Source organism: Pelophylax lessonae (assembly GCF_965119305.1).
Source record: "Pelophylax lessonae genome assembly, chromosome: 1".
Classification (NCBI taxonomy): domain Eukaryota; kingdom Metazoa; phylum Chordata; class Amphibia; order Anura; family Ranidae; genus Pelophylax; species Pelophylax lessonae.
In genome coordinates, this window is record NC_138768.1 from 860927374 (window position 1) to 860954566 (window position 27193).

Consider the following 27193-nt stretch of genomic DNA (forward strand, 5'->3'; position numbering starts at 1 on the left):
CACTTAGGGGCGTACTCACTCTTGTTGCCAGCGGTTTAGACATTAATAGCTGTGTGTTGAGTTATTTTGAGGAGACAGCAAATTTACACTGTTATATAAGCTGTACACTCACTACTGTACATTGTAGCAAAGTGCCATTTCTTTAGTGTTGTCACATGAAAAGATAGAATAAAATATTTACAAAAACATGAGGGGTGTACTTATTTTTGTGAGATACTGTACATGTAATGCAGATATACTGTATATTTTTTGTATTGCTCGACATATACTTTAAACTTACAGTCAGCATCATCATCACTGCTATCCATCGTAGTTGAGAACGAATGGAAGGCTAAAACATAACAGAAAGGAAACTAAAATTAGTATTTTTATTTTACACTTTGACCTTCAATATCTGACAGATTTCCCTACTTTTTCCCTAAATACCTGATACATTTCCCAATGTCACATGTCCTGGAGACTGGACAGCTATTGACCTTTCTAGAGATCCCCAAATCATTCCTTTCTGACCACCATCTGGCAATTCTAAAATTTGCCATATCAGTGCGCAGGGCCGGACTGGCCATAGGGCAGACCGGGCATTTTCCCAGTGGGCCGCCCACGGCTCTCATCACAAACTACTGATACAGATATTACAGACTGTCAGTCACTCTCTCTGAGTCTGAGACACGGCCGGCGCTGGGAGGAGAGGGCGCCCGCCGCCTGGAGCTTCTCAGGGTGCCTCTAGTCTTCTCTGCCTGGCTGTCTACGATCATCCCTGTCTGAGTCTGGGACTTGGGAGGAGAGCTCCACGGCGGCCGCCTCCTCCTTCACCTCGGCCCCTGACCCCGCCCCCTAAAGAGGCGAGAATCAGCGGGCGCAGCGTACCCAGAGAGAGCATGGACGGCTTCTCCAACTTTCTCTTCGCTCTAACCGGCCCAGACCCGGCCGGAGGACAGGCTGATTGCAGCTGGGCACAGAGCTGCCTGTAACAGAGGACAGGCGGGAGGGGCAGGCTGCTGCGGGAGCCAGTGGAACTTACTGGACAGATCACAGCCAGACTGGCATGGCTGATGGCAGGAACTTAAGGTACTGTCCATTCATCATACACATACCTGGCCAGGCTGGCCAGCACATCTTCAGACAGAGACTGGTCACTGGGACAATGTAACACAGTGGGGATAGGAACAGGGCTAGGGAGGGTTCTCTCTCATCACCCACCTCACTCCCCTTTCTCTCTCTCTCAGCCCTCCTCCTCCCCCCTCCCCCCTCCTCCTCCTCTCCCCCCTCCTCCTCTCTCCCCCCCTCCTCCTCTCGCCTACTCTCTCCCCCTCCTTTCCCTCTCCCCCTCCTTTCCCCCTTCCTCCTCCTCTCCCTCCCACTCCTCCTCCTCTCCCCCCTCCTCCTCCTTTCCCTCCTCCTCTCCCCCCTCCTCCTCCTCCTCTCCCCCCTCCTCCCCCTCCCTCCCTCCTCCTCCTCCTCCCTCCCTCCCTCCTCCTCTCCCCCCCTCCTCCTCCTCTCCCCCCTCCTTCTCCTCCCCCCTCCTCTCCCCACCTCCTTCTCTCCCCCCTCCTCCTCCTCCTCTCCCCCTCCTCCTCCTCTTCTCCCCCTCCTCTTCTCCCCCTACTCCTCCTTCTCCTCTCCCCCTCCTCCTCTCCCCCCTCCTCCTCATCCTCTCCCCCCCTCCTCTCCCCTCATCCTCCTCCTCTCCCCCCTCCTCCTCATCTCCCCCCCTCTGCTCCCCCCTCCTCCTCCTCCTCATCTCCCCCCCCCTCTCCTCCTCCTCTCCCACTCGCATCCTCCTCCTCCTCTCCCCCCCCTCCTCCTCCTCCTCCTCCCCCCCTCCTCCTCCTCGGACCCAGTCTGTCAGATTAAACGAAAAAAGGTACCGTAATCGAATCCACACATCCTGGAACATTAAATCCTGTCATCAACCATCCTGACGAACGTCACGCCACCCTTCACGCCCCCACCCCACCCCTCCCGGGCTGCTCAGTCCAAAATGCCCGGGCCTATTTTTTGTCCCAGTCCGGGCCTGTCGGTGCGAAATGTGTTTAAAGGCCTAGTCTAATCCCAGGATCTCCCAGACCGTCTATTCCTATGGGATAACTCTTTATTGGAACAACGTCATACTATTCCTGGTAATAGGTAGTGTAAAACTCTTGCGCTATCACAAGAATAAAACATAGCCCAAACACAGCTGGCAGACACCAATATAGCAAAACCCAAGCTAATGAATGTAAGAACATTATCAGTCATACACCCCACATTATCAGTCATACACCCCACATTATTAGTCATACAATTCCTGATATTGCCTGATCACGATTCCATCACATTGTAGCCCTCTCAGATGTTTATTAGGAGGGAACAATGTACTCATTTACTCACCACTAGGGATGATCGAACGGTTCGGGTCGACCATCGGTTCGACCTGAACATTGGGTGTTCGAAATTCGGCCGAATTCTGAACCTTTTGCGGTAAAAGTTCGGAACTCGGTCACCAGAACCGCCCAAAATGCAATGGGACAGGAACTGGGCTTTAAAAGCCCGCGATTGGCCCAGAAACATCAGTAAAAGCCAATGAGGGGGCAGGAGTCTGCTAGGAACGTGACTGGAGTGACTACGGGGTCCAGAGGCCCCGCCTAACCTCTAGCACTGTAAAACAGAGGCTTTTGAAGAGAGTGGAAGCTGCTTGTAAAGCTCCAGCTCCATAATTTTGCAATTATCTTCTGCTGTATGGAGCTGTTCTTTTAGTGTGAGGAAAGGGATATGCAGTGTAGTTAGGGTACTATATACCACTATAGTTAGATTCAATAATCTAGTTTTTGTAGGGATAGTTTTAAGTGTCAGGGTTCCGTCTAGTGAGCAAGTTATATCTACAGCAGGTATATGTGCTTGCTAGTCAGCTATTGTGCAAAATACCACACCCCCTTACAGGAAGCACATGGTGACCCCACTCTGCCATGTCAGGGTGACCGGAGTTTAGGGTGACCTGACTCTGCCATGCCAGGGTGACCCCACTCTGTCATGTCAGGGTGACCGGAGTTTAGGGTGACCTGGCTCTGCCATGCCAGGGTGACCCCACTCTGCCATGTCAGGGTGACCGTAGTTTAGGGTGACCTGACTCTGCCATGCCAGGGTGACCCCACTCTACCATGTCAGGGTGACCGTAGTTTAGGGTGACCTGACTGATAAAGCCTCAGTGACAACTATACATAAATTAAAATTCATCACAAAAAAAACAGATTATCTTTCTTAGAATTTCAGTAGCGCAGGGATGGTGTTACCCTCCTTTCATAAAGTGCAAATAAATACAGTGCATAAATTGCATAAATAATCCAAAACATCCAACTAAGCAAGAACAGAGTCCTTCAAAAGTCTTTGTTTATGTAGTGCATTTATTTGCACTTTATGAAAGGAGGGTAACACCATCCCTGCGCTACTGAAATTCTAAGAAAAATAATCTGCTTTTTTTTCTGGTTCTGGACATGCTACAGAGCTGAAACTTCACGGGTACCCTTTTTAGACCCCCCCCCCCCCCAGACACTAAATCCAAAGAAATATAATTTTTCTTTTTTCAATAATTTTTTCAATAATTGGCTCTCTATCAAAAACGACAATTTTTAAGAACTTTTTTTTTTGCCTGATTCATAGTCCCTGGGGCATGACCCAGAACCCTAGGCACTTTTTAGGGGCATTTATTAGGTTTTAGGGCTTCAAAATGGTTATTTTTGATTCCCGAAGTTCGGGTCCCATTGATTTCAATGGGGTTCTGGAATCCGAACCCAACCTTCGGGAAATTCGGGTGTTCTGGTCGAACCGAACATTTCAAAAGTTTGATCATCCCTACTCACCACTACAATAAAACATGAACTGCTTCACAGTTTATTCTATACATTGCTGAATTTGTGACAATTGTTTTTTTTTTTTCCCTTGTTTGTGGTTTTTTGTATGGTAAAACTATGGTGTGCTATGGAGGGAGTGGGTGGGTGGGACTGAATTTCATGGACTCCATAGAACAGACATATAAATCCAGTACCCAAACTGATGTGGGCCTGGAGGTATATTTCCAAATATTGACTAGGTTGATGGAAAATAAATCAAATCTGGGGTGGCATATCCGCTACTTTGATCTATATTTAAGGTAGGGAATTTATCCCATAGGGCTGCGCATACAGATATATCCTTCCTTTGAAACACAGGACATTACCTTTAGGGAGCAGTGGGAGAGGAATTTGACCCAATGCTCAGCTAAAATGATGGAGTTGCTGAAGGAGAAACATGTATGCGATCTGACTGACATAGATAAAGAAATTGAGAGCTTGCGCTCGATAAATAATTTTCTTTTTCAGCATCTGGAATTTGCAAATCAAGAACAATCTCTTATGCAGCATTTGGAGAAATATAACAGAGAAATTATCTCTAAAAAGATGTTAAGTTCATAAAGGACAAGCTGGCCTTCTCGGGTGGCTATGGCGCTTTTCCACTGCATGGAACCGAACGGTTCGGCTCGCTTTTGTGCTTTTCCACTGCTGGTACCGCATGGTATGGTGTAGGAACGGTTCGGTACGGTACGGCGGCGCTTTTCCACTGCATGGAACCGAACGGTACGGCTCTCAAAAACAGTACCACCTCGATTGTGGTTCCAAGAGGTAACATACCCGGTACCATATCCCACAATCCTTTGCATGCAGTCACTACTAGCCACTGATTGGTGAGAGAATCCCACCCACCCCGTTGTTATCCCACCCACTTAACTTTAGTACTACTTTAGTGGAAAAGCAAACCACACCGTACCGTACCGAACCGTTCCAACACCGTACCATGCGGTACCAGCAGTGGAAAAGCAAACCGGGCCAAGCAGGGCCAAGCAGGGCTGAGTAGAGCCGAGTCGGTACTTGCAGTGGAAAAGTGCCATTAGATGGCAACGAGGCAGGGGTCCGAGGAGGGGTAGAATATCTGGACAGAGGGAATGGCTAGCTGAAATATCTAGGTCAGAATCAGAATTATTGGTTGTATCTTCTGTCTCCTCGCAGTATTCACCATCAAAACGAAATCAGAGAGGCAATTGAGGCTGAACTCGGAAAAGAGGTAGTAGTGGGGGACAGGATATCCAACCAAATAGTCGAAAAAAACAAGGGGTATCACCCCAGATGAACAGGTCTGAGGTAACTAAATATCCAATACCAGATATTACACGGGGACCTCGAAGTGATGTCCCACTATCCATGTTTAATAGAAAGAAGGGGAATGTGTCCAAATCACAACAAGATCTGGGAGCCATTCCCAAGTGTTCTAGGATCAATACCTCCCCCCCCCCCCCTAAAAGCAACCCTTTCGGATCACAAAATGTAAGTCAAACCCCGGTAGGGGACAGGAGAATGGGGACTTTGGACCCCTTTGTCACGAAGCAACCCACAACCCCAATGCATTAGATATCATCAATTTGTCGTCCTACCAACTATCCCAAAAGGAAATTGATGTATTAAGGTTGGGACTGTTTTTGCCCTTCAGGAGGGTTAAACAAATTTGACCTCATGAAGGATTTGCACCTGTTTGCCAGGAATTTGACGTTTAAGTATCTTCATGATAGGGAATGGGAAAAAGCAATGTTCTGCCTGTGTCCTCTGTAATTGGCGGGTGCTGATGGAGATCGAGTCTGCGGTACCCGTCGCTGGGCTCCGGTTGTGTGTGATCAGCAGTATATCTACGGTGGGCGGTTTGCAAATGGTTATGCTCTGTCCCTTTCTTCCACTTGTGCCCTTTAATTTGTTTCTGTTATAAAGTTATGCAAATAAGAAAAACTTTTTTTTTTTTCATTTATGGTCTTTTTTGTTTGTTTTGCAAAACATAAAAAACCCAATGGTAAATACCACCAATAGAAAGCTCTATAGGTCTCAAAAAAAGACCTAACATTTCATATTGGTACAGTGTTGCATGACTGAGTAATTGTCATTCAAAATGCAACAGTGCTAAGATCTGAAAATTAACCTAGGTAGGTAGGGGATGAAAGTGCCTGATATTGAAGTGGTTAAAATATTATCTAGTGCTTCTGCCATGAAGATCCTTGTTCAGTCATTTCCTTTTATAGGGGGACAACGCTCTGTCCCTTTCTCACAATTGTGCTCCTGTGTTGTCACAGGAGCACAATTGGGAGACAGAGACAGAGCGTTGTCACCCTATAACAGGAAATGGCTGAATAAGGACCTTCATGGAAGAAGCACCAGGTAATATTTTAACCACTTCAATACCGGGCACTTTCAGGTCTCAGGTGTGAATGGGGAGCAGGTGTGCTAAATTTCTTTTTATCGCTCTCACTCTCATACTGGTCCCTGGAAGTTCAACATGGCACCTCATGGCAAAGAACTCTCTGAGGATCTGAAAAAAAAAAGGCATTAAGAATGCTCAGAGAGAAAAGCTAAATGGATAAGCAAAAAGCCAGCTCACAGCATTGGACCTTAAAGGTTATTTCCAGGCATTTCCAAAGTTCAACCCATAACCTCCCACTTCCATTCTAGAGCATGTCCAAGCATTTATATATTATTCCTTTAACTTAGTAAAAAAACAACTTTAATTACTCGGTCAGATTGACACCAGACTCAACTTCTTTGGTCGACCATGGCGAGGCCTGTTCTGAGTAGAACCTGTCCTGTTAAACCGCTGTATGGTCTTGGCCTCCGTGCTGCAGCTCAGTTTTAGGGTCTTGGCAATCTTCTTATAGCCTAGGCCATGTGTATGTAGAGCAACAATTCTTTTTTTTTCAGATCCTCAGGAAGTTCTTTGCCATGAGGTGCCATGTTGAACTTCCAGTGACCAGTATGAGAGAGTGAGAGCGATACTACCAAATTTAACACACTTGCTTCCCATTCACACCTGAGACCTTGTAACACCAACGAGTCACGTGATACTGGAGAGGGAAAATGGCAAATTGGGCCCAATTTGGACATTTTCACCTAGGGGTGTACTCACTTTTGTTGCCAGCGGTTTAGACAATAATGGCTGTGTGTTGAGTTATTTTGAGGGTACAGCAAATTTACATTGTTATACAAGCTGTACACTTACTACTTTATATTGTAGCAAAGTGTAATTTTTTCAGTGTTGTCACATGAAAAAGATATAATAAAATATTTACAAAAATGTGAGGGGTGTACTTACTTTTGTGAGATACTGTACATGTAATGCAGATATACTGTATATTTTTTGTATTTCTCGACATACACTTTAAACATGACATTGTAACTGCAAAATAAATACCTCCATGTTCTATCTCATAAGTATTACTGCATTCCATCATAGATGACATACGTGGGGCTAAAACATAACAGAAAATAAACTAAAATTAGTATTTTTATTTTGCACTTTGATCTTCAATATCTGACAGATTTCCCTACTTTTTCCCTATATACCTGATAAATTTCCCAATGTCACATGTCCTGGAGACTGGACAGTTATGACCTTACCAGAGATTCCCAAATCATTCCTTTCTGACCACCATCTGGCAATTCTAAGATTTGCCATATTGGTGCGGAATGTGGTTAAATGCCTAGTCTAATCCAAGGATCTCCCAGACCGTCTATTCCTATGGGATAACTCTTTATTGGAACAACGTCATAGAATTCCTGGTAATAGGTAGTGTAAAATTCTTGCGCTATCACAAGAATAACACATAGCTCAAACAGCTGGCAGACACCAATATAGCAAAACCCAAGCTAATGAATGTAAGAACATTATCAGTCATACACCCCACATTATCAGTCATACACCCCACATTATCAGTCATACACCCCACATTATCAGTGATACAATTCCTGATTTTGCCTGATGACAATTCCATCAAATTGTAACCCTCTCAGATGTTTATTAGGAGGGAACAATGTACTCATTTACTCACCACTACAATAAAACATGAACTGCTTCACAGTTTCTTCTATACATTGCTGAATTTGTGACAATTGTTTTTTTTTTTTCCCTTGTTTGTGGTTTTTTGTATGGTAAAACTATGGTGTGCTATGGAGGGAGTGGGTGGGTGGGAGAATTTCATGGACTCCTTAGAACAGACATATAAATCCAGTACCCAAACTGATGTGGGCCTGGAGGTATATTTCCAAATATTGAATAGGTTGATGGAAAATAAATCAAATCTGGGGTGGCATATTCCTTACTTTGATCTATATTTAAGGGAGGGAATTAATCCCATAGGGCTGCGCATACAGATTTATCCTTTGAAACACAGGACATTACCTTTAGGGAGCAGTGGGAGAGGAATTTGACCCAATGCTCAGCTAAAATGAGGGAGTTGCTGAAGTAGAAACATGTATGCGATCTGACTGACATAGATAAAGAAATTGAGAGCTTGCGCTCGATAAATAATTTTCTTTTTCAGCATCTGGAATTTGCAAATCAAGAACAATCTCTTATGCAGCATTTGGAGAAATATAACAGAGAAATTATCTCTAAAAAGATGTTAAGTTCATGAAGGACAAGCTGGCCTTCTCGGGTGGCTATGCATATAGATGGCAACGAGGCCAAACTCGAAAACAAGGTAGTAGTGGGGGACAGGATATCCAACCAAATAGTCGAAAAAAACAAGGGGTATCACCCCAGATGAACAGGTCTGAGGTAACTAAATATCCAATACCAGATATTACACGGGGACCTCAAACTGACGTCCCACTATCCATGTTTAATGGAAAGAAGGGGAATGTGTCCAAATCACAACAAGATCTGGGAGCCATTCCCAAGTGTTCTAGGGTCAATACCTCCCCCCCTAAAAGCAACCCTTTCGGATCACAAAATGTAACTCAAACCTTGGTAGGGGACAGGAGAATGGGGACTTTGGACCCCTTTGTCACAAAGCATCCCACAACCCCAATGCATTAGATATCATCAATTTGTCGTCCTACCAACTATCCCAAGAGGAAATTGATGTTTTAAGGTTGGGACTAATGCCTCATACACACGCAACGATTATCGGCCGACCGATCGGCCGTCTTTTGTCGTGTTGTTGTGTTGGTTGAAATGTGCTCTGGACTGCACACAAATTTTCTCGGCCAACAAAAACCAACTTCAGAAGTGATGTCATGTGCTGGTTTACTTTCCGTGTGTTTTTTCTTCTCTGAGCATGCCCAGTCTTGCTCATCAGATTTTTGTCTGCCGAAATCTGTACTGTCTGACGGAAAATCGGCCATTCTGTTGACGGCCAACAAAAATTTTATAGCCTGCACACCAGATTTTGTTCGGCCGAAAAGTCGCAGTCGGTTGTCAAAAGCATCATACTAAAAAGCCGAAAATCGGCCGATTGGACGTTGGCCGAAAATTCACGGCCAACTATCGATGCGTGTGAACGAGGCATAAGTATCTTCATGATAGGGAACGGTAAAAAGTGAATGGTGGTGAGGAAGATCCATATAAGGACTTAAGGGCTCTCAAGATACTTGTTCAGCTCTTGGAAGAGAATGAACATAACAATATAGAGGAAGAGAGTGACTCATCCTCGAGTGAGGAGGAGTCGACTTCTAGCATTGATCCAATTAAATTTAAATCAAACAAGTTCCCTTAACTTCAGATATGCCCAGCTAAAACAATCCATCGAAAATCTTCCCACAGTCTTACCATTTAAATCCAACCTTACCCCATCTCAGAGAAGCGCATTATCTGGCCTTACACATAACGATGACATAATTATTAAGCCCTCCAACAAGGGAGGTAATGTCGTCATCATGGACAAAACCCAGTACGAGAATATGTGCACTGCGATATTGTCTAATCAGGAATGGTATTCGGTCGTTTCATCTGAAATTGTAGAAACTTTATCTATGAGATACAGATCCTTGATCTTCGATGCATATCACGAGAATATCATTGATCACGACCTATACATGTTTCTTAAAGTTAAATGGCCTGTTATCCCCATGTTTTATGCACTTCCCAAGGTGTATAAGAGCTTAGACAACCCCCCTGGATGTCCGATTGCCTCTGGCATTGGCTCTGAGACAGAGCCAGCCAGTAGATATATCGACAGCCAACTTAAGCCATTTGTTATGGGCTTGCCTTTGTACCTTAACCACTTTAAGACCGGAGGATTTTCCTGCTTAACGTAGAGGCCACTTTTTTCAACTTGGCACTGCGCGACTTTAACTGACAATTGCACGGTCATGCAACGCTGTACCCAAACAAAATTTACGTCCTTTTTTTCCGCACAAACAGAGCTTTCTTTTGGGGGTATTTGATCACCTCTGCACTTTTCATTTTTTGCGATATTAATAAAAAAAGAGCAAAAATTTTGCGAAAAATTGACATTTTCTACTTTGACAGTTAAAAAATATCCAATATATTCAATTTTTGTCATATATTTAGGCCAAAATATATTTAGCTACATGTCTTTGACAAAACAAATTCTCAATGAGCGTATTTTTAACCACTTTAAGGCCGGAAGATTTTACCCCATTCCTGACCAGGCCATATTTTGCGATTCGGCACTGCGTTAATTTAAAGGACAATAGCGCAGTCGTGCGACGTTGTACCCAAATTTTTAATTTTTGAGAAAAAGAGCGGCAATTTTGAAAAAAAAATATATATTTTTCACATTCTGATATACTGTATAACATTCCCCAAACAAATTCACAAATCAAAATGTTTTAACATTTTAGGCCAATTTGTTTTCTGCTACATATTTTTGGTAAAAAAAAAATCACAATAAGCATATTTTGATTGGCTTGCGCAAAAGTTATCGCGTTTACTAACTACGGGAAAGATTTGTCATTTTTATTTCAATACTCCCATGATTCGTATGAATACAATCAGCACAACAACCCCCATAGAGGGGATTTTTGGGAGAGAGGGTATGTAAGACCCCCTTGGAGAGGCAACCAATGGAGAGGATACAGAGGAAGAGGCAACCATTGGGGCCCCCGAGAGAACAAACACAATATTGGAGGCCGAGGGGAAATCAGAGAGGGCACTCAGCACCTTATTCTGCACCACCTCCCACCCCAAGAGAAGAAAGAAGAGAGGTTGCAGAGGAGGCCAGGGGAAAAAGAAAAAGAGAAACATAGGGCAAGAAATTTTTAATTTGAGTAGCACTGTTTTTACTAATGAAGAGTGGAACATTTTAGACAAAGGATTAAAATATGCACCCCCAAAAAGATTGGATAAATTTAAAACATATATTGATTTGCATAAATTTGTGAGAACGCTTAATATTAGGAAATATTTTGAGAATAAAACTTACATTAATGAAGAGCAAGAGGAAACGTTTATACATAGTGGACTTAGGAATAAGTCAACATTCAACATTAAAAAAAATGGTAATCAATGCTTGGACGTATTTAAAATGATGGTGGAACAGGATCTGGAATCACTAGAAATCCACCCTATAAAAGGCAGTGGGAAGATTAACCACTTGCCTTCAGTGCACTTTCACCCCCTTCCTGCCCAGACCGATTTTCAGCTTTCAGCGCTCTCACACTTTGAATGGCAATTACTCAGTCATGCAACACTGTACCCATAAAAAATTTGTGTCCTTTTCTTCACACAAATAGAGCTTTCTTTTGATGGTATTTAATCACTACTGGGTTTTTTATTTTTTGTGCTATAAATAAAAAAAGACTGAAAATATTGTGAAAAAATGCCTTTTTCTTTGTTTCTGTCATAAAAGTTTGCAAATTAGTCATTTTTCTTCACAAATTTTGGCCAAAATTTACACTGCTACTTATCTTTGGTAAAAATAACCCAAATAAGTGTATATTATTTGGTCTTTGTGAAAGTTATAGAGTCCACAAGTTATGGTGCTAATCATTGAAAAGCTATCACACTTGATCACACCTGATGTACTGAAGGCCTATCTCATTTCTTGAGACACTAAAAAGTCAGGAAAGTACAAATACCCCCCAAATGACCCCTTTTTGGAAAGTAGACATTCCAAGGTATTTAATAAGGGGCATGGTGAGTTTTTTGAAGTTGTAATTTTTTCCCACAACTCTTTGCAAAATGAAGATTTTTTTTTTTTTACAAATTGATGTATTAACAGGTTATTTCTCTCACACAGCATATGTATACGTGCAACTACACCCCAAAACACATTCTACTACGCCTCCTGAGTATGGCGATACCACATGTGTGAGACTTTTTCACAGCCTAGCCACATACAGAGGCCTAACATCCAAGTAGCACCGACTGGCGTTCTAGGAGCATAAATTACACATATAATTTCCTAACAACTTATCGCACTTTTGAAGGCCCTGGAGCACCAGGACAATGTAAACCCCCATAAAATTACCCCATTTTGGAAAGCAAATGCCCCAACGTATAATTTTTGAGGCATAATGAGTCTTTTGAACGTGTAATTTTTTTCCACAAGTTTTTGGAAACTGTGGAAAGAAAATGAAAATGCATTTTTTTTTACACAAATTTGTCCATTTATGAAATATTTCCAACACATAGCATGTACATAGCAAAAAGTGCTCCCCAAAATACATTCTGCTACTCCTCCTGATTATGTCAATACCACATGTGTGAGACTTTTTCACAGCCTGGCCACATACAGAGGCCTAACATCCAAGTAGCACTTTACACAAAATTGTCCATTTATCCACTTTAAGACTGGGCCTATTTTTGACACTTGGTGTTTACAAGCTAAAATCATTTTTTTTGCTAGAAAACTACTTAGAACCCCAAAACATTATATATATATATTTTTTTTAGCAGAGACCCTAGAGAATAAAATGGAGATTGTTGCAATATTTTTTATCACACCATATTTGCGCAGCAGTCTTCCAAATGCAATTTTTTTGAAAAAAAATCACTTTTTTTAATTAAAAAATAAGAAAACAGTAAATTTAGCACAATTTTTTTCCATAATGTGAAAGATAATGTTACGCCGAGTAATTAGATACCCAACATGTCATGCTTCAAAATTGCACACGCTCACAGAATGGCGCCAAACATTGGTACTTAAAAATCCCCATAGGCAACATTTTAAAAATTTCTGCAGGTTACCACCTTTAGAGTTACAGAGGAGGTCTAGGGCTCAAATTATTACTCTCGCTCTAACGATCGCGGCGATATCTCACATGTATGGTTCGAACACCGTTTACATATGTGGGCTGGACTTGCTTCTGCGCGTGAGCTAACGGGGACAGGGCGCTTTCATTTTTTTTTTCCTATTTATTTTATTTATTATTTTTTTATTTTTACACAGTTTAAAAAAAAATGTTTTGATCATTTCTATTCCTATTACAAGGAATGTAAACATCCCTTGTAATAGAAATAGGCATGACAGGTCCTCTTTATTGGGAGATCTGGGGTCAAAAAGACCTCACACCTCACAACTACACTAAAAAAGAAAAAAAAAAATTGTTGAAAAAGGAAAAACAAAAATAAAAGCGTCCCTTTAAACCGGTTGCTAGGCAACAACTTTTGACGTAGCTCCGGCCCTCCAAGGCCATAGAGTCGAGTGAGGGCCATCTTGCCCTCACTCGACTTCCTGTCTCTGAGGATCCGGGACCGGATAGTTTTCCCCGCTGCCGGCGGGTCCGGTAAGCTGGGAAAACGTCTGGGACGCGGCGGGAGGGGGCACCTCTTCCCCTGCACCGTAAGGGTAATTCTGCGGTGAATCTGCCACTGGGACCACCCTTTTCTGAAAGCCAACCGCCCGCCGTTTAAAAAAATACTGGGGTTATGGCAGCTATCTGCTGCCATGCCCATAACCCCAGTATTTAGTTTTTAATGGCCGACGTATATAGTCATTAGGCGGTCGGTAAGTGGTTGTATGTATATAGCAAAAATTGCACCCCAAAATACATTCTATAAAGGAAAGTGTACAGGAATAGTCCAAGTCTATCTCCGATCCGCTACTATTAGCGATGTCAAATTCCGAATCGGATTCGGGATTTGATTTGGATACTGATGAGAGCTCCCCGGTGCTCTCATCAGTCATGGAGAGGGCCTGAAGGGCCTCCTCGCTGCTGTACATCCTTTTTGACATGCTGGCTGTGATGGGCTGTGCGACGGGTGACGGTTGACTGCGGATGATCACTGATGGGTGGCAGGTGACGGTCACTGATGGGGTGACAGATGACGATGACTGATGGGGTGACAGGTGACGATGACTGATGGGGTGACAGGTGACAATGACTGATGGGGTGACAGGTGACAATGACTGATGGGGTGACAGGTGACACTGACTGATGGGGTGACAGATGACAATGACTGATGGGGTGACAGATGACAATGACTGATGGGGTGACAGGTGACAATGACTGATGGGGTGACAGGTGACAATGATTGATGGGGTGACAGATGACGATCACTGATGGGGTGACAGGTGACGATGATTGATGGGGTGACAGATGACGATTGATGGGGTGACAAGTGACGATGATTGATGGGGTGACAGATGACAATCATTGATGGGGTGACAAGTGACGATGATTGATGGGGTGACAAGTGACGATCACTGATGGGGTGACAAGTGACGATGATTGATGGGGTGACAGATGACGATGACTGATGGGGTGACAGGTGACGGTGATTGATGGGGTGACAGGTGATGGGCGATGGTCACCGATGGGTGACAGGTGACGGGCGATGGTGCACGGCGGTACTGATGGCAGTCTCTGGTGACAGGTGAACTTTAGGCTACGTTCACATGTGAGCGTAGTGATTGCGGGCAGAATCACCGCGATTCTGCCCGCGATCCGGAAATCATTGCAAATCGCGGGACGCCTGTGCGTTGCCTGTGATTTGCAATAGCACCCCAAACGCTGTGCGATGTTGCCGCGATTTCCGCCTGCCAAATCGCGGTAACATGGCGCAAACAACGCATGACACCCCAAAGAAGCTCTTGTACCTTTTTTGGGCGTCATGCGTTGTTTGTGCGATGTTACCGTGATTCGGCAGGCGGAAATCGCGGCAACATCGCACAGCGTTTGGGGTGCTATTGCAAATCACGGGCAACGCACAGGCGTCCCATGATTTGCAATGATTTCCGGATCACGGGCAGAATTGATGTGATCCTGCCCGCGATCGCTATGCTCACATGTGAACATTATGGGTGTCAATTTCTGGGCACTGAGGTGACTGTTGGGTGACAGGTGCAATTGGGGGGCTGAGGACTGTGTGGGGACCTTTATTAGTGTGCTTTTACATTGACAGGTACACAGAGCAGTAACTCACTGTTTCTGGCTCTGCTCTCCTCACACTGGAAACTGTGTGAGGGGAGAAGAGCTAGTAACAGTGAGTTACTGCTCTGTGTTTACATTTTGTGAATGGATTCACAGTGACTGTCAGTGACTGTTTACTACTGCCGGTGACTAGCTGTGTTCCTAGGGAACACAGAGCCACCGACATGACAGCGCTGCACGCTCCCGATCGTGCATGCGCGGCCTTCTTCCGGGCTCCTCTATTGTGATCGGCTGTGTCATTGGAACACAGCCGATCACGTGGGAAACAGCCATGCCCATTGGCTGTTTCCCCCCTGCCGGTGACGGGCTGTGTCCCAGGGACACGCCGACACCGGCAGTGCAGGGCGGCGCGCACACGATCGCGTGCCTGCCCTGTTTGAATGGGTGGACGTCATATGACGTCCGCCCAGAACAATGGCCGCACCGTCCCGCCGTCATTTGACGGCGGGTGGGCGGGCGGCAAATGGTTAAACAAAGTATTAGAGAACATGAAAAGAAAAAGGATATCATTATCAGACCCGCTGATAAAGGGGGAGGAATTGTTGTCATGGATACTGAAGACTATATCAATGAATTGAATAGAATAGTCAAAGACAAGAAAACATATGCAAAGCTGAAAGGAAACCCGATCAATAAATTAAAAGCGATGTTATTAAAAAAGATTAAGAAAGCACAAAAAGAAGGTATCTTAAATAAAAAAGAGGCAAGATACCTGGTACCAGAGGCACCCAAGATGCCAATAATATATCAAAACCCGAAAATTCACAAAAGGTTGACAAACCCACCCGGAAAACCCATTATTAATGGGGTGGAGTCTCTTTTTTCCAGAGTGGGAGAATATGTTGATCATTATTTACAGCCTCTAACACAAAAATTCCCTGCATATCTTAAGGATAGCACAGAATTGATTAATGTTATGAAGGATATACGAGTTACTAATGACACCATTTTAGCCAGCATCGACGTTAACTCTTTATATACAAACATCAGACAAATAGATGCTAGCAATGCAGTGGAATGGGCCTTAAATATAGACAAAAAAATACCTCAACAACAGATTGCATTTTTTGGACATTTTAAATACAGCTATGAGTAACAACTATTTTTGGCACAATAAGCAGTTTTTTAATCAAATTACAGTTGCAATGGGAGCTAAATATGCTCCAACAGTTGCCAATATTTTAATGAGCAAATGGGAGCATGAATATATATTCCATGCACGACACCCCAGCCTTAAAGCATACTGGCGATATATAGACGACATTTTTATCATCTGGGAAGGCACAAGATGCACTCATAGATTTTATAAGAGGGATGAATCACAATGCTTACAATATTTCGTTCACAGCCAATTACAGTAAAGAAGAGGTCAACTATCTGAACCTAACTATTTTTAAAAACGAAAATTACTTATTCACAAAAACGCACTTTAAAGGAACGGATAGAAATAATTATATCCCGACCTCAAGTGGACACCATCCCAAATGGATTAATGCAATCCTGAAAGGCCAGATATTAACCACTTCCTTACCGAGTCATGTAAAATGACGTCGGCAAAGTGGTTGTCTAGATCCGGGCCGCCGTCATATGACGTCGGCCCGTTCTAGCTGCTACTGCGCGCCCCCGGCGGCGCGCAGCGGCGCGATCAGGGATGAGGCTCGTCCCTCGGACATAGCCCATTACTGATCAAGGTAAACAGCCAATAGAAATTGGCTGTTTACCACGTGATCGGCTGTGTCAATCACAGCCGATCACATGAGCGGCTCCAGCACGAGCCGCTCGTTCTCTCTGCAATGCGCGCCCCCGGGGGCGCGCAGAGCAGCGATCGGGGACGAGGCTCGTCCCTCGGACAGAGTCGATCCCCGATCTAGGTAAAGAGCCAATGAAATTGGCTCTTTACCACGTGACCGGCTGTGTCCAATCACAGCCGGTCACAAATGTCAACAGAGAACACGGTAACTAGCTGTCACCGTGTTCTCCTCCTCACACACTGATCCTGTGTGAGGAGGAGATTGTGGTAACAGCTAGTTACCAACTACAGTGCACCCCAACCACACTGATTGCCCCCCCCCCCCCCCAATAAAGAGCACCTGTCACTAGCCCATCAAAGTACCCGAGTACCTGTCATCAGGTACTCAGATGACAGGTACTCGGGTACTCTGATGGGCTGGTGACAGGTATTCGGGTACTCTGATGACAGGTACTCGGGTACTCTGATGACGGATACTCTGATGACAGGTACTCGGGTACTCTGACGGGTACTCGGGTACTCTGATGACGGGTACTCGGGTACTCTGATGACAGGTACTCGTGTACTCTGATGACGGGTACTCGGGTACTCTGATGACAGGTACTCGAGTACTCTGATGACGGGTACTCGGGTACTCTGATGACGGGTACTCGGGTACTCTGATGACGGGTACTCGGGTACTCTGACAGGTACTCGGGTACTCTGATGACAGGTACTCGGGTACTCTGATGACGGGTACTCGGGTACTCTGATGACAGGTACTCGGGTACTCTGATGACGGGTACTCGGGTACTCTGATGACAGGTACTCGGGTACTCTGATGACAGGTACTCGGGTACTTTGAGTACCTGTCAACGGAGTACCCGTCATCAGAGTACCTGAGTACCTGTCACCTACCCATCAGAGTACCCGAGTACCTTCCACCTGCTCATCAGAGTACCTGACGCCTGAAGTACCCAAGTACTTGCCGCCTGCTCATCAGTACCCATCACTACTCATCAGTACTCATCAGTACCTATCACGTATCAGTACTGATCATCAGTACCCATCAGTACAGTATCACCTATCACCTATCAGTCAGTGAGTACTACTCATCAGTACCTATCACCTGCCTGTCACCTGCCCATCAGAGTACCCGAGTACCTGTCACCTGCCTATCGGAGTACCCGAGTACCTGCCACCTGCTCATCAGTACCAGAGTACCTGTCACCTGCCCAACAAAGTACCCGAGTACCTGTCACCCTTCATACAGCCACCATGTCCAAGTCCAAAAAGGTTTATATACGTCCTCCGTTTAAACCTAAATACCGGTGTTATGGTAGCAGATAGCTGCCATAACCCTGGTATTTTTTTAAACGGTGGACGGTTGGCTTTCCTATAAGGGTGGTCCCAGCGGCGGATTCGCCGTGGGATCACCCTTCCGGGATGGCGGAAGAGGCGCCCCCCCCCCTTCCGACGCGTTCCGGTCCTTTTCCCCGCTTACCGGACCCGCCGGCAGCGGGGAAAACGATCCGGTCCCGAATCCTCACAGACAGGATGTTTAGTGAGGGCAAGCTTGCCCTCACTTGACTCTATGGTCTTGGAGGACCGGAGCTACGGAAAATGTTGTTGCCTAGCAACCGGTTTAAAGGTCCTTTTTTTTTTTTTTCATTTTATATTATAATTATTATTTATTTTTTTTTTTTCTATCTTTTAGTGTACTTGTGAGATCTGAGGACTTTTTGACCCCAGATCTCACAAAAAAGAGGTCCTGTCGTGCCTATTTCTATTACGAGGAATATTTACATTTCTTTTAATAGAAATAAAAATGATCAATTTTTTTTTTTTTTTTAAACGGTGTAAAAATAAAAAATAATAAATAAAATAAATAGTAAAAAAAAAAAAAAAATTAAAGCACCCTGTCCCCATTAGCTCGCGCGCAGAAGCGAATGCATACAGAAACCCCGCCCACATATGTAAACGGTGTTCAAACCACACATGTGAGGTATCGCCGCGATCGTTAGAGCAAGGGGAATAATTTGAGCCCTAGAACTCCTCTGTAACTCAAAGATGGCAACCTGTAGAAATTTTTAAATTGTCGCCTATGGGGATTTTTAAGTACCAAAGTTTGTCACCATTCCGTGAGCGTGCGCAATTTTGAAACATGACATGTTGGGTATCTATTTACTCGGCGTAACATTATCTTTCACATTATGGAAAAAAATTGGGCTAACTTTACTGGTTTCTTATTTTTTAATTAAAAAAAGTGAATTTTTTCCAAAAAAATTGCGTTTGGAAGACCGCTACGCAAATACGGTGTAATAAAAAATAGTGCAATAATCTCCATTTTATTCTCTAGGGTCTCTGCTAAAAAAAAATATATAATGTTTGGGGGTTCTAAGCAGTTTTCTAGCAAAACAACTGATTTTAGCTTGTAAACACCAAATGTCAAAAATAGGCCTAGGCAAGTGGCTAGGATGCATGATGATGCTCCTTGGATGTTCGGCCCCTCTATATGGCTAGGCTGTGAAAAAGTCTCACACATGTGGTATTGCCATACTCAGGAGGAGTGGCAGAATGTATTTTGGGGTGTCATTTTTGCTGTGTACATGCTATGTGTTAGGAATATCCTATAAATTGACAACTTTGTGTAAAAAAAAAAAGTTTTCATTTTTTTCCCACATTTTCCAAAAACCTGTGGAAAAAAATGATATGTTCAAACGACCCATAATGCCTCATAGAATATACGTTGGAGTGTTTGCTTTCCAAAATGGGGTCATTTTGTGGACTTTTCCATTGTATTGGTGCTCTAGGGCCTTGAAAAGTGTGATAGGTAGTAAGAAAGTTTTATGTGTATTTATGCTCCTAGAACGCCTGAATGTGCTTCTTGGACGTGGAGTCTCTTTTTGTGGCCAGGCTGTGTAAAAGTCTCACACATGTGGTATCGCCATACTCGGAAGGAGTAGCAGAATGTATTTTTGGGTGTAATTTTTGCTGTGTACATGCTATGTGTTAGAAATAGCTTATAAATTGACAACTTTGTGGGAAAAAAAAGAAAAAAAAATTTTTTTCTTCATTTTCCCAAGAATTGTGGGAAAAAATTACAACTTCAAAAAACTCACCATGCCTCTTACTAAATACCTTGGACTGTCTACTTTACAAAAAGGGGTCATTTGGTCGGTATTTGTACTGTCCTGACATTTCAGGGCCTCAAGAAAGGAGATAGGCAGTCAGTACATCTGGTGTGATCAATTTTCAGTAATTGGTACCATAGCTTCTAGACTCAATAACTTTCACACAGACTAAATAATATACACTAATTTGGGTTAATTTTACCAGAGACATGTAGCAGTATACATTTTGGCCCAAATGTATGAAGAAAAATTAATTTTTTGCAAAATTTCATAATTGAAACTAAAAAAAAGTGTTTTTTTTTCAAAATTTTTGCTCTTTTTTTGCATATATCACGAAAAAAAAAAAACCCAGTTGTGATCAAATACCACCAAAAGAAAGCTCTATTTGTGTGAAAAAAATGATAAAAATTTTGTTTGGTTATAGTGTAGCATGACTGAGCAATTGTCATTCAAAGTGTGAGAGTGCTGAAAGCTGAAAATTGGTCTGGGCAGGAAGGGTGTCTAACTGCTCTGTATGGAAGCGGTTAAGAATAAAATGGAATTGCAATCGCAATTCAGATTTTGAGGAACAATCAAATTTATTGATCGATCGTTTTTGAAGAAAAGGGTTAAAAGAGAAGGCAGCTACAAAAGATTCAAGAAGAAATTAAAGATACAGACAGAGAAAGTCTTTTAAAAAAGAAAATTAAAACACAACAATCATATGACATCGCTTTTTGTACAGAGTTCAACCACCAATACCGTCACTTAGAAAAATTTGTGAAAACTCATTGGCCGATTCTTTTAAGAGATCCTGTTTTTAAAAAGATTTTACCAAAAAAAACAACATATTTATACAGACGTCCACCAGTTTTAAAAGATAAAGTAACCCCCCAAAGAAAACAGTCACATTCCTTGATCAAACAGGATTCTTTAAATGTGGTAGATGCATGGCATGCACTACATGTAAGAAAGATAAAAGAAAGAAAATTACACAGTTTATCTCAAACACTACAAAATTACAATATGAGATCAAAGAATTTAATTTATTACATGTTGCAGCACCCATGTAACATATTTATTAGATTGTGACTGTGTTTACCAAAACGTTGGACGCACAACAAGGCAACTCAAAGTGCGTCTACAACATATAAACAACATAAAGAAGGGTTTCTGCAATCACAGTCTATCCAACCATTTTAGATTATACCACAATCGGGTTCCAACTAGATTATATTTTTGTGGTATAGACAAAATAAACGTACATTGGAGAGGTACTAATATGAAAAGGCAATTTCACAAAATGAGACTAGGTGGATACACCAGCTCAAAAGTATGGCTCCGGCAGGGTTGAATGTAGAACTAGACATTAATTGTTTTATAAATAATTTTTAAGAGTTTTAATTAATATTCAGATATTTATTTTTTAATAATATTTTTAATAATTTTTAATAATTAATATTTCTGCACTCACGTACATTATGTGTTTTATAGGGGTAAAATATTTTTATATATTAATATTTACATACATCTTTATATATTAATATTTACATATATATGCATATATATATATATATATATATATATATATATATATAAATATATATATAAGATTATTTATTTATTAGTCCTAGGAATCATATAAGTTTAAATTTTCCACACCATAATAGCAAGGGATATATTATTCATATGTTTTTTTAATATGCACTTCAATTAATTTTTAATATGCACTTTATTTGTTAATTTCTTATTACACTTGCAATATTGGATACACTCATGCATATTTTTGATGAAGGTTAAAACATGACTGGCCATCTCAAAATACATGATAATATTTGATAATTAGTATTAATTAATGAGATCATGAGCTAATATATATAGGAGTATATGAGCACCAATATGGACTCTGGGGTACTTCTGGTGTTTAATATATACCATTGTTGAGTAGTAAGATGGAGTCTGAATCACATCCGGATATTGCTACATATATAATTGTAAATTGCTCCTATATAATTGTAAATTATTCTCAATATAATGCGATTTTTTCAATGTATTGTAATGCTGCATGGAATATGACTAAGTGTGCCAGCATATAGTATAAGGTATATGGCATTATGGTATTGCGATAGTTAATAGGTATAGCAATATGGCCGCTGACTGACTTCTGGTCGGTTTGGTGTCCAATGCGAGCATCACTGGGTGGAGCTTAGGGCTTTATAGATCGTACGTTGCGGAAATCACAACAGCTTTTGAAAAAGATCCGTTTGGTGGATCGAAACGTCAAGCCGTTGCCCGCACGTACGACGCACGTCACTTCCGGTGGTTGGAGCGCAGGACACGGAAAGCGGCGCCCACCTCCATGGAATACTAATACAAGGCAATTTGTTTTTCATCTGTTTGTAAGTGTAATGTTATTTCAAATAAAATACAAGTTTTAATGGTACTTCATTATGGAGATTTCTTTTCTCACATGGCTGGGGAGTATCCTTAAGGTCATCTAAGATAACGAGAGCCACCTATCCCTACAATTGGTAGTTGCAGTGTATGCAGAAAGAGGATTTGCAGTCTCCCTTGGTCTTTTCAAGTGTGGTTACAGGCGCTTTATATACTATTTTCTAGTGAGTGGGGAACCAAGAGGGGAGCACGGATTGCAAGCACTTTTTGGCACTTTTTTGTGATGAAGGTTATGAGCACAAAGCACTTTTTCTTGAAAAGGAAGAAGCACTGAGCACATTATATTCATAATTTATTGATGGACTTTTTATTTATTTAATATTTTTTGTAATTTATTTATCATTGATGAATTATTGATTTAATTGTATGATATTTATTGCACAAGGTTTATTGACTTAATTTATTAGTATATGGATACACAAATGTACATTTAAGCAGCCCTGACACTTTATTCACTTGTAATTTTTATTGTTTATTTTTTTTTTACTAGTAATGGTGGCGCTCTGCAATTTTTTTTGTGGGACTGCGACATTGCGGCAGACAGATCGGACCCCTAACTGACATTTTTGACACTTTTGGTGGGACCAGTGACATTACTACAGTATACAGTGCTATAAATATGCACTGTTACTGTAATAATGACACTGGCAGGGAAGGGATTAACACTGTTGGTGATCAAGGGGTTAAATGTATGCCTCATGCTTACTGACGTGTGTGGGGGGAGGGGGTTGTGTGACACAGACACAGATCGCAGGTTCAGCTATGCTGAATCCTGTGATCTGTCCCTGCCTGTCACAGAGGAGATCCGCCGCTTTGTTTACACAAGCGTGCAAATTTCCTCGGTCTTTCCCTGAAGATCGGGGAAGAGCGGCGGTAATCACCGCCTCTCCTCCCCTGGCCCGACTCCCGCTGTGTATAAATACAGTGGGAGCGAGCCTCCCGCGAGAGAGGGAGGTATTTGGCAACGTAGGTCTACGTCGCCAGACCCGACCGAGCCGCTCTGCTGCAGTAGCAGCAATGTGAGCGGTCGGCAAGTGGTCAAAGATACTTTGGAGTTACTTTGAGTGGTGGAGGGACTAGTGGTACCCATTGATGCCCTTTTGATGGCCATTGATATCGTGGGGATTGAAGTGGTGTTCATGTTTCTGCATGAACAGGAGCAATCTAAATGGCCTTTAGCTGACTTTTTGATTGTCCTATTGGACCATATTTTGCGGTCCAATGTGTTTATCTTTAAGGGCACCACCTACCTCCAGGTACAGGGTGTGACGATGGGGACATGTTGTGCCCTGTCATACACGACACTGTACCTGGGGGAGGGGGGGGGGGAGGTCCCTTTTTAATTATGATGCCTTGTCAATATACCTGCACCACATTCTTTTGTGGCGTAGGTACATTGACAACATATTCGTCATTTGGACTGGCAGCGTGATTGAGTTACATCGGTTCATGGATGTATTGGCGGTCAATACATTTAATCTTAAGTTTACCATACAGTACGATACTATAAGCATCCAATTTCTCTACACCAAATTAATGTTGGGTTCTGACCGCATTCTTCATACCACCTTATATCGGAAAGAGACTGCAGGGAATACTATTTTACATTACACTAGCAGTCATCCTCGTACCCTCGTACAAAGCATCCCCTATGGCCAATACCTCAGATTAAGGAGGAACTGCGCTAGACAGGAGGACTTTAAGGCAGAGGCAACAGCCCTAAGGGACAGGCTAATAATTAGGGGATATAGTAAAAATATCTTCAAGAAGGCCTATCAGAATGTTAAGGCATGTACGAGGGATGAGTTGATCTTTAACTTCAACAAAAAGGGGAAGCAGATTGAAACAACAAAAATGGTCACTACATTCAACAGTCATCACCAAGCAATTCAGAACTATCTTGGTGAGTAATTGGCACTTTCTCACCGATGACCGGACGGTGTCCAAATATGTCCGGCATCGTCCAGAGATTGTTTACAAAAAATCAAAATCTATAAGGGATCTTGTGGTGCAAAGTCATTACCAGTCACATGATGAGAAGGAAACTCAGGAAATATGGGGAACCTTCCATTGTGGACAATGTGATCAATGCCCCTGGGTCCGTGAGGGAACCACCCTTTAAACTTTATTATACTAATAGTGTACTGAAGTGTGATAAACACGATAGCACCCTGCAATACAGAGGCCTGGCTGGGAGGGACATTGGGGACAGTAGTATCGGGTGTCGTGGCGAATTCATCTACTTGAACATACACTACATTTGTTTAGGGGTTTGTGGCCTGTGTGGGTAGGAGGCTAATGCATCAGAGCGAATTTGTTCAGGGGGGTGGCCATTGGGATAGAGAAGGGCTGTGATAACTGTAATGGTATCATGCGCTGGGACACCATTTTGTTAGGCAACCATTTTGTTTAACGCAGCCATAACAGATAGACCAGGGACCACTGATTCACCCAGCCCCCTCCTCGAGCTAATTGACTCCCTGGGTCACTTAACATTAGTATGCGTGCTTCAAAAGAGCTGTTACTTCAAAGCAAACCTTATCTCTGCAGACAGGATGCCTGGCAGATGGCAGGCCAGGTTGTAAAGCCATAAACGAGCAAGCCATTAAGACTGACCAGGCTGGGTCGTAAATACCACACTGCCCAGCTGACCATTAGAACTGTAATACATTCACACACAAATTCATAATTGTAAACATAGCCAAGATATGTCTCTAGGAAGTATATATTTGGATGAGAAATAAAATACAGATCGAATTAAGATCATACATAATCACGTTCGCTCCTATGGAAGACAAGCTAGCGGTCAGATGCCTTACGGGTAAGAGGTTATTAGGAGATAACCTGTCTTTGGTGTCTATGAAAATAGAATTCAATACTGCACAAGAATATATCAGTTTCAAGAAGGCAACTGGTAGACATTGGAAGATATGAATTATGTTATAAATCTGTCTATACGGTAGGTTCCTTGATATTGTCTAAACTGTAGGGCCGCCCATGGCCACTGTGTTTATTGGTCAAGGACCTCTGGTGACGGCCCCTGCGGTCTCAGAGAAAAAGGAGAGAAGCAGATCAGTTCTCATTTTAACATCAAAGAAGTAACATCTATCTATCAAGTGGAGAACCGATCACACATGCTCAGCTCTGAACCTCTGATAATACACGGACATTGAATGCAAGTATATTCATTTCTAATTCTTTATCTTATTTTTCTAAATTGCTGAATTGTGTCTCTATTTCTTTGTAACCCATTTTTCTGTAAATATTTTTATTTTGCACCAATTTTAACCTTTTTATTAAACCTTATTTTGAAAAGTGTTAATCTTTTCACTAAGCTCTTAATGCAAAGCTCCCCAAAGAACCTGCCTCTTGAAGAGCGCTACGGTCTAGAATAAATCTCCTGGACATTCCTGTCTGCGGTGACAGCGCGTGTTACAGATGATTATTCTAAAGTCATAATTGGTATTTCTAAAATAACGAGCGTCCTCTGGGCTCATCATAACGTAGAGGTGGTGGCAGAGAAAGGGTTAATTGTTTAATTAGCCCAGTGACAATCGCTCTCAGCCTGCTGGCATCTAGATTGTTGTCCCGCAAGCTGGACAATCTGTGTGCCGGGTGCAGCTGAGAGTGGCATTGTTACGCAAGTGACGGCAGGGTGTGAGATTGCCTGGTCCTTGGTCACGAGTTGGATGAGAAGGCCAGGGGTCTGATACCCGCCACCGTCACAATAACGTCCTCTTGAAATTTTAGATAGGTTAGGGATCCTTGGGTACACTTGGAAAATATAACATAAGAATTGAACAGGGCTAGCTGAATTATATAAATGGCGACTTTTTTTATACCATAACAGTGATCTCCTGGTGGCCAAGAAGGGCTGTATCAGCTGATCGCTTATATCTACCCCCCCCCCCCCCCCATGAATAGGTTATATTCATGAATGCTTTTTGGCTTCTGGATGGGACCTCGTCTTGTCTGAAGTCTGAGGTTCCACCAGGGTGTCATCGTGTATTGTGGAAAGGATGTAGACGTCCCTTTTATCTCTCCACTTCAGAGCTAGTACCTCTTCATTATGCATACTGGCTTTTTCCCCCCCGATTTAATTTTTTGGTGATCAATCTCTGTGGGAAGCCCTTGCGATTGGACCGTGCTGTTCCACAGGCCACAGTCTTTTTCAGGTACAGATGGCGGAAAAGTGGGAGACTTGTGTAGAAATTGTCTACATATAGGTGGTAACCCTTCCCAAACAGTGGTTCTATCAGCTGCCAGACAATTTTGCCACTTGTCCCCATATAGGTAGGGCAACCGGGGGATTTAGCTGACTGTCCCTTCCCTCATAAATTTGGAAATCGTAGATGTAGCCCGTGGCCCTGTCGCATACCTTGTAAAATTTTACAGCATATTTGGCCCGTTTACTTGGGAGGTATTGTTTTATTCCAAGTCTTCCGGTGAAGTGGGCTAGGGATTCCTCCACACAAATATTTTTATCAGGGGTAAACATTTGCTTGAAGCTGGAGCAAAAAAAATTGATTAGGGGCCGAATTTTGAATAATTTATCGTAATTTGGATGATTTCGGGGGAGGCACTGGGCATTGTTATTGAAATGTAAAAATCGCATTATCATTTCGTAACGGGTTCTGGGCATCTAAGAGGAGTAGACTGGCATATGATGGATAGGTAGGGTAGACCAGTAGGAATGGAGTTCATTTTTTTTTTTCATCAGACCCATGTTGAGG

At 42.7% G+C, this 27193-nt stretch overlaps 1 protein-coding gene across 1 annotated transcript in view; it reads right to left on the reverse strand.

The window, feature by feature from the left end:
• The window catches only part of LOC309550053 (von Willebrand factor A domain-containing protein 5A-like), a 220099-nt gene that overhangs the window by 38190 nt on the left and 154716 nt on the right, over window positions 1-27193 (reverse strand). Inside the window, exons 15-16 of the mRNA XM_082250520.1 lie at window positions 7237-7293; window positions 281-331 (exon numbers count right to left, since the gene is read on the reverse strand). Of these exons, the coding sequence (XP_082106646.1) occupies window positions 281-331; window positions 7237-7293 (108 nt within the window). The remainder of the gene's footprint in view (window positions 1-280; window positions 332-7236; window positions 7294-27193) is intronic.